The 13,693-nt window shown below is 38.3% G+C and overlaps 1 protein-coding gene across 1 annotated transcript in view; it reads right to left on the bottom strand.

The window, feature by feature from the left end:
- Positions 1-13,693, bottom strand: part of sh2b3 (SH2B adaptor protein 3) — a 49,038-nt gene that overhangs the window by 10,808 nt on the left and 24,537 nt on the right. Inside the window, exons 3-4 of the mRNA XM_055198394.2 lie at positions 2,667-2,771; positions 620-714 (exon numbers count right to left, since the gene is read on the bottom strand). Coding sequence (XP_055054369.2) covers positions 620-714; positions 2,667-2,771 — 200 coding nt within the window. The remainder of the gene's footprint in view (positions 1-619; positions 715-2,666; positions 2,772-13,693) is intronic.

The following is a 13,693-nucleotide window of genomic DNA, read 5'->3' as shown; positions in this document are numbered from 1 at the left end:
GTCTTGCGATTCTTGGAAAAGCCAACCTGCTATTGTATACGTCGCTTTTTTTCTCAAGACAAGACAAACGTACGCACGTTTGGTGAACCAAAATGTGAACTATGCAAGGGTTAAGGTGAAATATAGAGATGCGCATAAAGAGATGGCATGGAGAGAAAGAGGCCAATGAGATGTGCTGAGTCGAGCTCTTGAGATTCTTAGTAATCAGAATAACAGGAAGACACACTCTCTCTCTTCCTAACTCACATTTATACATTCACACGGGCTTCAGTTCTCAGTACCCTCACACCAATAAAAGGAAATGAAACATATGCACACACACACACACAAACAGACAAACATACACACTATTTGTGACAGACATACCATATGCAGAACACACAGATGGTATGTGCGGCACACGTGCACGTGCACTAACACAAAAACAAGTCTTCGATATAGTCATCATAATAGGTCAGCAGCCAAATGCAATGGATTTCAGTATGTTTTATTAATATAGAGCGGTTTTACTGTGTGTGTGCGCAAAAGGAAATGAGTGGGTTTTCTCAGTAGGGGAATGTCAGGAACTTTTGCAGATGTTTGGAGTGCTCAGAAGTAAGTTTAGTTCAGATGATCTGACCTGCTGCAGATGCACTCTCGAAGCTCCGTGGTCCATGAGCTCACCTGCTGTTCGTTCTCTGCCTCGAATATTAAACTACCTGGATGACCTGTGACCTGCAGAGAGAAAGAGAGAGAGAGAGAGACAAGCGTGGGTTGAGGGTCAAGCAACAGGAAAGATGGCAGAATAAAAGATTTAGGCGAAAGTTCGTTTTATTTTGGAGAGCCCTAGAGACGATTCATCCAAAAAAATTTTTTTTTACAAAACATTGTATTATTAATATAGCTAGCTGCAGATATTAATTCTACATTGATATTAGGCTTATTTGATTTATTCATGAATTTTTAAGATGGTCTGATAATCGTGCGTTTGGGTGATGAATAAGTAACAAAGTGTAATCAGCTGTCATCTTCTTTATGTAAACTGCACATTTTCAAGTAAATTTTGTATATTGGTAGTGAACAAATAAAAACTTTTCTCTAGGGATGCATAACGTTTAATCGCCATTAATTTAACGCAAAATAGAAGTTTTTGTTTACATCGTATGTGTGTGTGTGTGAACTGTGTATAATAACTTTGTATAGATGCATATATTTAAGTAGGGCTGTCACAATGATTAAATAATCGTTTTATCGCGATTGTTTGACCTCATCGCGATGATTTCAGACCACCGCAATGATTGCACATCTTTTTAAAAAACACAAGGGGGAGGTGCAGCGCCTGTATAAACGAGACAGTATCAGATGTTTCCTAAAAGACTAGCTAGTATTTAAGGCCTGTTCTGTTATAGTCAGTTTATTTTATTCCATTTTTATTTTCAGTTATTTTTCAGACACTTTGTATAAAAAATTTCAGTTTTTTTAAAGATATATTTGTATAAAAAATATTTAATGAACAAACAAAAAAGGTATGAGAATTAAATGCAAAGCAATAAAACAGGTAATTAATCATCATAAACGCCAAAGTCCTAAAACAGGCAATAAACCGTCATAACTGCCACAATTTAGACAAATAACCGTCAGCCAAATTTCATAACCGTGACCTATATTTTAAAAAATGTTTACATGTGTATATACATTTGTATATTTATGTAAAATATACTATAATTAAATACTAAATATATAATTTTTATTCTTAAAATTATACATGCATGGGTGCATATTTATATATACATAATTATAATACACAGTTTACACCCATACTGTTTATGATGTAAACAAAAACTTTTATTTTGCTATAGATTAAGCGCGATTAATCGTTATGCATCCCTAACTCTGACACATAAAGGTTCAGGACACAATTAACACAATAAATAAGAATTTAAATTACAGTGATATATATATATATATACAAAAACAATAACTAATAATTTTTTCACAGAAAACTGCATGCATAATAATTAAACAAGTTTTTTTTTAAAGAGCAGTTAAAATAGTTTCAGACAGAAGCTGCTCGATTAATATTCCTCTTTGTCTGACCGTAAAACATGACTTCAGCAGAAAGCAAAAGATAAAAAAATTTCACTTCTACAACCCACTTTTAAACTAGGCTCACGTAATGTGCCATTAACCTAAATATGATTAAAACAAAAACGATTAAGAAATTATGTATGTGCATATGTTTATATTTATAAAATCGCTAAATTCAGATATACCTAATAAAAATATTTATATTTAATAATTTTATATTTAAATATAAAAAATGATACACAAATAATACAAACAATATAATAAATATTATATACAATTTAATAAATCGTCATTAAAACTATTTAAACGAAAACTGTCAAACTTAACAATTTAAATGAATTTATACATTTTATGTTTAAAGTTATGTTTGTGGTAAAGTACGTCCCCCATCACAAATCTGACTCACGTCTGAAAAAAGTCTAACAGCACTCCATCTCATGTGATATTGCATTTTCTATATTTAATTGTAAGATGTTGAATTAACTTTTTAAGTACACAAAAACAGATCTTATTTTAAGATATTACAGAAGTAATAGTAACTCTAGTAATTTGCTAGGATGTTATAAAAATAAACGTGTGTGTTTTTAAGCATTGCTCACCTTTAAAACAAATGTGTTCATGTTGTCAGGCATTTCTAGTCGATTACACCGTCGTATCTCGTGGATATCTGAACAGGGTATGGTAAGCTTTGCCGTTTTGTAATCCTGAAACACACAAAGTGAGAATTGTAATGAAATTATTAATACAGTATAAATGTATCAATATTTGACATCACTTTAGATAAAACTGAGTAATATGCTTTTTTACAGATTTGGACTCATTGTGGAATAATCATATTCATAATACATTAGAGACCAGACAAGCTTACATAAGAGCAAAATCATTCACCACAAACAAATAAAAAAGGCTTTCCATTACATTGCACAAATCGAAAGACCAATAAAGTGAATAAGTGTGTCAACTTGTATAACAAAAACATATATGTTGTTTCAGGCCAGTCTGTAAATGTCATCCAGTGTGGGTTTCGAGCACCCAGGGAAAAAAAGAAGAGGAAAAGATGATTTTCCTTTACTACTGGGATTAGCCAAGAATGTTCATCTGGAAATGAAAAGAGAATAGAGCGATGACCCGTGCTCCAAAACCTTCGACCTACGCCTACAAACACACTCACAGAGACACAAAATACACGTACACAAAATCTCCTTGGGAAAAATGAGAGCGGATTCCCGGAAAATGAATTCGGACGGTTCCGGCTGGAGGAATTTCCAGTGTGTATTCGGTCCGATCTGACACATCGAAGATTTAGGAATCATGCGGAACTGTGTGTGTCATTCACGGCTCTGTCTGTGTACAAATATCTCTTATTTTCTATGAGTCAGGGTTAAATCTTGGCCTAAAAATAGTTTCACACATACCGACAAAAAAAACGCAACTCGCTGCCAAAGTCTACAAAGAGCAACAATGCAGTAATATCTTCAAATTAAAGGATAGCAAACACACCAAGAAATTCACATTTACAAGCGCACACACACACTTATTTGACACCACACACGTACAGTTAAACACATGATTTATTTCTCTATTTCTAAAGGCACGTAACCTCATATTAAACTTCCTGGGTAGAAGAAATTGAAACTAAATAAGCTTACCGAGATATTTAATATTAGTTTGTGTCTAAAAGTGACCCACATTGCATTTGCGTCTATATTGGAACTGCAAAAAGCCCCCAAACCATGGTTTACGGTTAATGAAACATTAAAAATAAGTAGTAGACAACCGACAGGAACTCAAGCAATAAAGTGTAATTATTTACATTATAAAACATTGACATGGGTGTCGTTCTGAAACTGACACAATGGTCACCCATCAGTTCTGTTTTTGGTCAAGCTAGTACAGTAATCAGTCAATGCCAGTAATCTCAAAATTGGTCTGGCTGATATATTTTTGGTGTATCGTTACTTAAAGTCCTCGGTGGTGACGGCTGAACCGCTGACTTCTTCAAAAACAGATATATTTACGTTTATTTCGTCCGCATTGTCGCCAAACGTCTCTTGCCATATTTGGCATGTTTGTCGTCGCCCGGAATATTTACCCTCACGGTACACAATGCGACTGGTTTGCAAGGCTGTGCAGAATGTTGTTTATCTTCTTTCTGACGTGAATCCAGATGCATTTCCTGCCTCTAGACGTCCAGTCGACCGCATAACAGCAGCACTCAGTCCAGTGTTCCAGTAGCTCGACTGGTACAGCATTGCATTAGGAGTGCAAAGGTCATGGGTTCAACACCAGTGAACACATATACTTGATAAAATTGTATGCACTTTTGGATAAAAACATCTGACAAATGCATAAATGTTATTGTCGACATGCTTGAATCATGCAGGCGAACAACACAGTCCATTCATAATTCACTTAATCCAGTAGCTGAAGATTTTGTTTTATATCAAAGTTAAAGATTAGACAGGTTTAATTGTTAACCGTGATAAAAATGTCCACTGCATCATTTTTTAATTACTGTTTAACCGTGGCATTGTCACGTCTAGCATCAAACAATTTAAGCAATAAAGTGAGACAAACACATTCAATCACGTCTGCTTCCATGTGTTTGTGATGACAGTGCTTTACTGACTGAATTTAAATGCAATTTTTTTACATTTAGGGAAATCTAGTTGTACTGACACACGTTTACTTTTTTTTCAGACAGATCAATCTCATTTTCCATTAAATGATGTGATCTGATGAGTGTAACCCTTAAACGCTCCTCGTTTTCTGTTTACACTTCTGGCCCTTGTGGTCTATATGACCCCAAAATTGAAAGCATAATTGTATGAAAAATATACATTTTTAATAATACAAATAATATATGACTTTTTTGTTTACTTCTCATATATACATGAAGATGTGTTTTGAGAGATTTGAAGTACTTTTGTACCCGTTTACCACTAAATTCCTCAACTACACCATTGGCTTGCCTGAAAAAGATCACATTTTTATGAAAATTCACATAGATTATGATCTAAATTTGATTTAAATTGTTTTTAAATATTGATATAGGTGTGAGGTGTTGAATTCAGCCATCATTTTTTAGAAAAAATAAAATAAAAGAATTACCGTTTAGGAATTAAATCATTTCGACCAGCAGATGCCCATAGAGACCCTTTCATTTTATTGGATATGGACAACTGCTCACATCACTACTTTAGTAATACATTTTGTGAATTTATGTTTATTTAAACATTAGAAAGGATATTAAAAACAAATATTATTTCAAATAGTAATTTTTTATAGTTTTGATGCATTTTGAAATGTCTGTTTTTACAAAATGCCACAGAAAAGTAAGTGTAACTGTGTGGGTCTGTGCGCAAGTGTGTGTGTGTGTGTGTGCGCCTGTGTGTGCGTGCGTGTGTTTGTGAGTGTACGTGTGCGTGCATTAGGTCACACCCCTTTATATCTTATTTTCTGCATTTGTGACTGACTTTTTTTTGCCAAATTCCATACAAATGCTCTCTGTGTCAGTCATACCAGTGTGTGTATTTGTGTGTGTGTTTCTATGAGGCTGCTTACACATAGCATTAACATGCGTTTTCGTCGATTGGATCACAAGTGGACGACGTTAATGCCAGGTATAAACGGTGTTCAAAACGTTTTGAACGCGTCCACTTTCGACCACTTTCAACCACATTCAGAGGTACTCGAAACCCCTTTCAATCGGATTGCTTTTGTAGTGTAAACGCACATGTGGTTGAATGTGTTCGAAAAGCCACACGCAACCGCCTTCCTCCGCCCATTTATCTAATCTAAGGTACTAAACACAAGTTTTACGTTTTTTCTGACTTCTGGAGTGAACACAAGGTGAACAGCGCTATTTTAAGCCTTTCATTGATAAAACTAAAGCGGCGCTAATCTCCGTAGTTTCGTTTTGCCTGAAATGTGCCATGATTAATGTTAATGTTATTTATTTGATGTTTATGCAAACAAAAGTGCACTTATAAAATCAATTTTAAATTTGGTTTGCATTAGTACTTTTTTACATGTCTAAAAATTGTTTACAAAATCATGATAATATTGATTTTGGTCACTATAACTGTAATGTAAAATGTTCATACAGTTTCATCTCTAGTCAAAGTTATGCATAAAATATGATTTGATATATTCATGTGTGTGTTATTATAAACCCCAAAAGCAGCGTGTCTTTCAGCTAAATAACTAGCTTCCCATTTGTTACTTTTGATGTTAGTCACATTCTCGTAACTACCTTTCAGATTGAGTCAGACGATGAAATTCACAATAACAACAAGGAAAGAAATCTAGAAACGATACAATGCTATCAGTAGTAACAAGGTCGCAAGACAGAGCCGCACACTGATTTTGAAAAATCTGATTAGTAAAGGGTTTCAGATGTTAAAATGACAAATAAGGTTACAGTGCTGCATAGTCATTTGTTTATCTGGTTATCAGTATGTTGGTACGTTTATATACCCGTTACAGTGTAACTGATAAAAAAAATCCAATAAAAAAATAATAATATCTACCAATTCTTTGTTAGCCGGTGATCTACGTGTGTCTGCACTCAACAGCCATCGAAAAGATGTTGTGGTCAGTGTGAAAGTCATTTGAAATCAGCAAGTAAAAATCATACTCGATATGACTTTTTAAAGCATATATGTGCATATCCACACATGCAGACGGGTCTAAACGCTGACCCTTGCTGGCTTTGAATATTTTCATATCTTTCTGGCTTTATTTTTAAACTCCTCGTTTATTTATCTCCCTCTCTCTCCCTCCGATGCCGAGCACTGCTAAAAGAGGGTGTCAATCACTCTGAACTTTAATGCCACTCTCGAAAGCCCCACCACAGCTTTACACAGTACTGAGAAAATACACATGAAAGAGAGTCAGCAAGGCATAGAGAGAAATATGGAATGAGAGAAAGCAAGAGAGAGAGTGAGAGAGAGAGAGAGAGCAAGGCAGAAAGAGAGATTGTGTGTGTGTGTGTGAGAGAGAGAGAGAGAGAAAGAAAGAAAGAGAGAGAGAGAGAGAGAGAGAGATGGGGTGAGAGAGTAAGCCAGATAGAGAGATGGGGTGAGAGAGAGAGAGCAAGGCAGAAAGAGAGATGAGGTGTGTGTGTGTGTGTGTGTGTACCTGGTAATTATCACGTTGTGGGGACCAATTGTCCCCACAAAGATAGGAATACCAGTGTTTTTGTGACTTTATGGGGACATTTTGATGTCCCCATGAGGAAACAAGCTTATAAATAAAACAGGATGATGTTTCTTGAAAATGTGAAGTATCAGAAAGGTTTCTGTGATGGTTGAGGTTAGGGAATGGGGTAAGTAAGGGGAATAGAAAATGCAGTTTGTATGGTATAAAATGCATTACGTCTATGGAATGTCCCCACAAAACAGAGAGAGAGAGAGAGAGAGATATCGGACCACAACGTTGAGTGATGGGGTGAGAGAGAGAGTGCACTGCAGAAAGAGATGGGGTGAGAGAGAGAGAGTGCACGACAGAAAGAGTGATGGGGTGAGAGAGAGAGAGAGAGAGAGTGCACGGCAAAAAGAGAGATATGGGGTGAGAGAAAGAGTGCACGGCAGAAAAAGTGATGGGGTGAAAGAGAAAGTGCATGGCAGAAAGAAAGAGACGGGATGAGAAAGGGAGAGAGCAAGGCAGAAAGAGTGATGGGGTGAGAAAGAGAGAGTGCACGGCAGAAAGAGTGATGGCTGAGAGAGAGTGCACGGCAGAAAGAGTGATGGGGTGAGAGAGAGAGTGCACTGCAGAATGAGATGGGGTGAGAGAGAGCAAGGCAGAAAGAGAGATGGGGTGAGAAAGAGAGAGTGCACGACAGAAAGAGTGATGGGGTGAGAAAGAGTGCACGACAGAAAGAGAGATGGGGTGAGAAAGAGAGAGTGCACGACAGAAAGAGTGATGGGCTGAGAATGAGTGCATGGCAGAAAGAGTGATGGGGTGTGAAAGAGAGAGTGCACGACAGAAAGAGTGATGGGCTGAGAGAGAGTGCACAGCAGAAAGAGTGATGGGGTGAGAGAGAAAGAGAGTGCACAGCAGAAAGAGTGATGGGGAGAGAGAGAGAGTGCATGACAGAAAAAGTGACTAGTGATCGACCGATATATCGGCCGGCCGATACATCGGGCCGATTTTAGCAGGTTTTAGGTGTATCGGCCGATTCGCGGCTTGCGTTCGCCGATAGTTTTTCCCCGGCATTAATTACAGACAGGCATCCACAGGCAGCTCTGTGTTGCTGGAGGCTGCCTGCAGCCCGTGCACTGCCCCTCCCCCCACTAGCAGAGCGGAGCGCTCCAAGCCTGCGCTGGTAAGTTTTAAACTTCAAAGCCTCTTTTAACTGTTTGACTGAAATATTGCCATATACTTTGAAAGTGTTAACACGTTGCTCTATATGTGCGTGCAACCATAGCTAAGAAAGTTTGGTGGTCCTAATGGAAAACGCGAATGCCTATAAAACTGCTTGACATTGTATTTAGGGAGCTTCAAATAGCTTTAAGGCTAACCGTATGCATACGGCAGCTGTTACGAACACTGGTCATTGGATTAAATAATGCTGACGTTGTTCCGTGATTTCGTGGTATTTATAGGAGTTTTATTCAGCGACCACCAGTCTGATGTTTGGACGCGACGCGTGCTCATAATGCCGCAAGCGAACGCAGGTCATGTGATCAGCCGAACAGCTGATCATAGCTGGACAGGGTGGGTTTTTAATTCTCATCTCATAAATATATGTAGTAGTAAAAGGCTAAAAATCAATATCCATTGCTGATAGTTTCTCGTCATTGTGGAAAGCGCAGTTCATGGTTGCATACGTTTATGGTTGTTAACGCGGAGTTTCGCGGAATTTTCGTCAGCGGAAAAAAATTAAGAAATTCGACCCAAAGCACTTAGTTCCAAACAGTTCCCACATGACTTTTATGTGACCGGAGAAGTGTTGTTTTGTAAGTTTTGTCAACATTTCCGTTCCCTTGGAGCGCAAAGATACATGCACTCTCTCATCCATGTCTCTCTCACTGCACATCTCCCACGTGCACGCGCTCTACTATCTGACCGAAGTCCGTACACAAATCCTCATGTATTTGTTCAGTTTTATGCGTTTTAAGCGAGCTGAGGCAAACTAACTATCCCTCGCATTTGTTATAGGGCACTAGAGTGTGTGAGGTACAGAAGTGGGGCAATTGGCATGTTATTCAGAATTCTTTTTAAGTTGTTTTTTGATCAGTATTGCTGTCTTCTTCCTTATTCCTTGTCTTCTTATTAAAGACATTTGCTCTACAAGAGATTAAGTTAAGTGCACTAAAACTTAAGACCTAAGCATTAAATAGGTTGTAAATAGTTGGTTACTTTCATGGATAAAGTAAAGTGTTCGCCTTGTTATGCTGCTTGGTTGCTGCTACTGTGTGCAATGGTGTAATTATTATTTTATTTATGTATTTTAAGCAGCACTGAATTTTTTTACTTGTTCAACCTCACCTTTTTTTTTACTATTTGTTAAATATAGTTCAGTAAATGTTCCTTTTTTAAATTAAGAGTTGTAACATTTGGTTTTATCATTGTGTCATTTTTATGATATAAACTGAATGAGAAAAAGCAGTATCGGCTCCAAATATCGGCTAAAGAAAATCGGCAGCCTGTATCGGTCATCGGCTAAGGCTGATGGAAAAAAATCGGTATCGGCATCGGCACAAAAAAAATCCATATCGGTCGATCCCTAAAAGTGACGGGGTGAGAAAGAGCACCGCAGAAAGAGAGATGGTGTGAGAAAGAGAGAGTGCACGGCAGAAAGAGTGATGGGGTGAGAAAGAGAGAGTGCACGGCAGAAAGAGTGATGGGGTGAGAAAGAGAGAGTGCACGGTAGAAAGAGTGATGGGGTGAAAGAGAGTGCACAGCAGAAAGAGAGAGATGGGGTGAGAAAGAGAGTGCACGACAGAAAGAGAGAGATGGGGTGAGAAAGAGAGTGCACGGCAGAAAGAGTGATGGGGTGAGGGAGAAAGAGTGCACAGAAGAAAGAGTGATTGGGGTGAAAGAGAAAGTGCACTGCAGAATGAAATGGGGTGAAAGAGAGAGAGAGAGAGAGAGCAAGGCAGAAAGAGAGATGGGGTGAGAAAGAGAGAGTGATGATGCAGAAAAAGATGGGGTGGGAGAGAGAGAGTGCACGACAGAAAGAGTGATGGGGTGAGAGAGAGTGCACGACAGAAAGAGTGATGGGGTGAGAGAGAAAGAGAGTGCACAGCAGAAAGAGTGATGGGGTGAGAAAGAAAGAGAGCACCGCAGAAAGAGAGATGGTGTGAGAAAGAGAGAGTGCACGGCAGAAAGAGAGATGGTGTGAGAAAGAGAGAGTGCACGGCAGAAAGAGTAATGGGGTGAGAAAGAGAGAGTGCACTGCAGAAAGAGTGATGGGGTGAGAAAGAGAGAGTGCACGGCAGAAAGAGTGATGGGGTGAGAAAGAGAGAGTGCACGGCAGAAAGAGTGACGGGGTGAGAAAGAGAGAGAGCACCGCAGAAAGAGAGATGGGGTGAGAAAGAGAGAGTGCACAGCAGAAAGTGTGATGGGGTGAGAAAGAGAGAGTGCACGGCAGAAAGAGTGATGGGGTGAGAAAGAGAGAGTGCACGGCAGAAAGAGTGATGGGGTGAAAGAGAGAGTGCACTGCAGAAAGAGAGAGATGGGGTGAGAGAGAGAGAGTGCACGACAGAAAGAGTGATGGGGTGAGAGAGAGTGCACGACAGAAAGAGTGATGGGGTGAGAGAGAAAGAGAGTGCACAGCAGAAAGAGTGATGGGGTGAGAGAGAAAGAGAGCACCGCAGAAAGAGAGATGGTGTGAGAAAGAAAGAGAGCACCGCAGAAAGAGAGATGGTGTGAGAAAGAGAGAGTGCACAGCAGAAAGAGTGATGGGGTGAGAAAGAGAGAGTGCATGGCAAAAAGAGTGATGGGGTGAAAGAGAGAGTGCACGGCAGAAAGAGAGAGATGGGGTGAGAAAGAGAGTGCACGGCAGAAAGAGTGATGGGGTGAGAAAGAGAGTGCACGGCAGAAAGAGAGAGATGGGGTGAGAAGGAGTGTGCACGGCAGAAAGAGTGATGGGGTGAGAAGGAGAGTGCACGACAGAAAGAGTGATGGGGTGAGGGAGAAAGAGTGCACGGCAGAAAGAGTGATTGGGGTGAAAGAAAAAGTGCACTGCAGAATTAAATGGGGTGAGAGAGAGAGCAATGCAGAAAGAGAGATGGGGTGAGAAAGAGTGAACGGCCGAAAAAATGATGGGGTGAGAGAGAGAGAGGGGTGCACGACAGAAAGAGTGATGGGGTGAGAATGAGTGCACGACAGAAAGAGTGATGGGATGAGAGAGAGTGCACAGCAGAAAGAGTGATAGGGTGAGAGAGAGAGTGCACGTCAGAAGGAGAGATGGGATGAGAGAGAGAGAGAGAGAATGCTCGGCAGGAAATTAAGATGGGGTGAGAGAAGAAAGAGAGAATATGCTATCTCTTTTTCTTTAATGTGTAATTGTTTGTAAATATCTGTATTTATTGTTTCTATGCTTTAGCAAATGTAAATAAAGTAAACATCCTTCTAAAATGCCAATAAAGACACGAAAAGGGTAGAGAGAGAGAGAGAGAGAGAGAGAGAGAGAGAGAGAGAGAGAGAGAGAGAGAAAATAAATTCAAGAAAAAAAGCAAGTTTCCTGTGTCAGTCAAAACCTTCCAATGATGGACAAACTTCATTTAGTTATCAAGCAACTTCTCTTTGTTTTTGTTTCATTTAATGCACAACAGCATTAAAACAACAAACAAAACAACGTATGCGTTGATCCTTTACTCTCTCAACAACACTGCCAAAAAGAAAGGCTTTTTAGCCATCAATGTCCTTTCAGATGCAAATACTAGATTATATAGGTTTTTTTGCAATATATGCACAAGCTTTTTATGCTTGCTGGAAAATGCAGCAATCACAATGGCACAACACAGCACAATAAAAACACGCAGCTACTCATATTCAACTTCATATTCACACAGGTCGAGCGAGCATCCTGTTTACGGACTAGAGAAGGTGAACCACAGCACCTACACACACACACAAAGAGAGAGAGAGAGAGAGAGAGAGAGAGAGAGAGAGAGAGAGAGAGAGAGAGAGAGAGAGAGAGAGAGAGAGAGAGAGAGAGAGAGAGAGAGAGAGAGAGAGAGAGAGAGAGATGAAGGGGAACAGACGGTGCTTTCCATTGGTAGCGCTGTGAGGTCAGGTATACCAGCTCAGCGGCTGCAGGTTTAAAAAGAGATGTGACAAAGCCTGTACAAGGTCATTATGCACATGTTTATAAATGACAACGAATACACGCATACACTGCTGGGGTGATAAGTTCACATCACAATATTCAAACATTTTGGTCAATAGCAATATACTTTATGAATAATAAAACATTTGTAGGCTGATTAGACGATTTTAGCAGCAACAACATAAACAAACGGCTTTTGTTTACTACACGCAACTTCCGGTAGACTTCCACATACAATCAAAAATAACCTTTTAGAGTAGTTTATTTCTAAGAATAAGGGAAATAAATGACAAGCAAATATAAAACATATCTATTAGACTGAGCTAACGTTACCGTTTAAAAAAAAAAATTAAATGTTAGCTAAAGTTCCTTAAATTCTTGCTAACCTCTCTGCACAATTGTGATCTACGCTTATCGTCTCCTCTCATCTTTAGCAAACCAAAACATTTTATTTTCGACAAGGTAAGCCAGACCGATAAATAAATACAGACAGGAAGTTCACGTCGGTTCAGTCACGTTACCGCGACAATGCGCACGTGTCCGATGAAACTGTCTATAAACAGAACAAACCCACACTTTTTATTTAAAGCTGCAATCTGTAACTTTTTTAGTTAAACATAAAGTAATACATAAAAAACCAGTGGTCTCCTTAATCCCATTTAAACGTTAGGCTTATAATGATTTATACTTAGCTTTGCGGGAAATATAACTTAAACTTTTTTAACATATTGTGCGATTAAGTCACGTTTGCAAACAGAAAGAGGACCTTTCTAACTTGTTCATCAGTTGCTTAGTTTAAATTTCTCATCTAGATGGCAGAATTTAATTCATAAGGTTTTAAGTGAGTAGGGCTGCATAACGATTAATCGCAACTAATGTGTGTGTTTACTGTTCAAAATAATTATGTATTTACAAATACAGACACACAAACACACAAGTATAATTTTAAGGGGAAAACAGATTTATATATTTTTTTCAATTATTAAGTATTTATTATCAATTATAAATACATAAATTCTATATAATTTATATTATATATACACATATAATTTAATATAATATAAATTATATATAAAAGAATAAAAATACACAAATATTTCTAAAATATACATGCATGTGTGTGTATTTATATATACACATTATTATTATTATTATTATTATTATTATTATACACAGTACACACATATATATGATGACTTTTATTAATTGTTATGCAGCCCTAAGGGACAATCATGTAAACGTTAATTTATTACAGTCTTACATCATCAGGAGAGTTTCCAGATAAAAAGGGATTGTGACAGTGCTAAAGCAAGAGTTACTATTATTCAATATTTTAAGAGATTA

This window comes from Misgurnus anguillicaudatus, chromosome 22 (genome assembly GCF_027580225.2).
Source record: "Misgurnus anguillicaudatus chromosome 22, ASM2758022v2, whole genome shotgun sequence".
Classification (NCBI taxonomy): domain Eukaryota; kingdom Metazoa; phylum Chordata; class Actinopteri; order Cypriniformes; family Cobitidae; genus Misgurnus; species Misgurnus anguillicaudatus.
The sequence above is the reverse complement of the archived record's forward strand: the minus strand, read 5'-3'. Positions and strand labels throughout refer to the sequence as shown.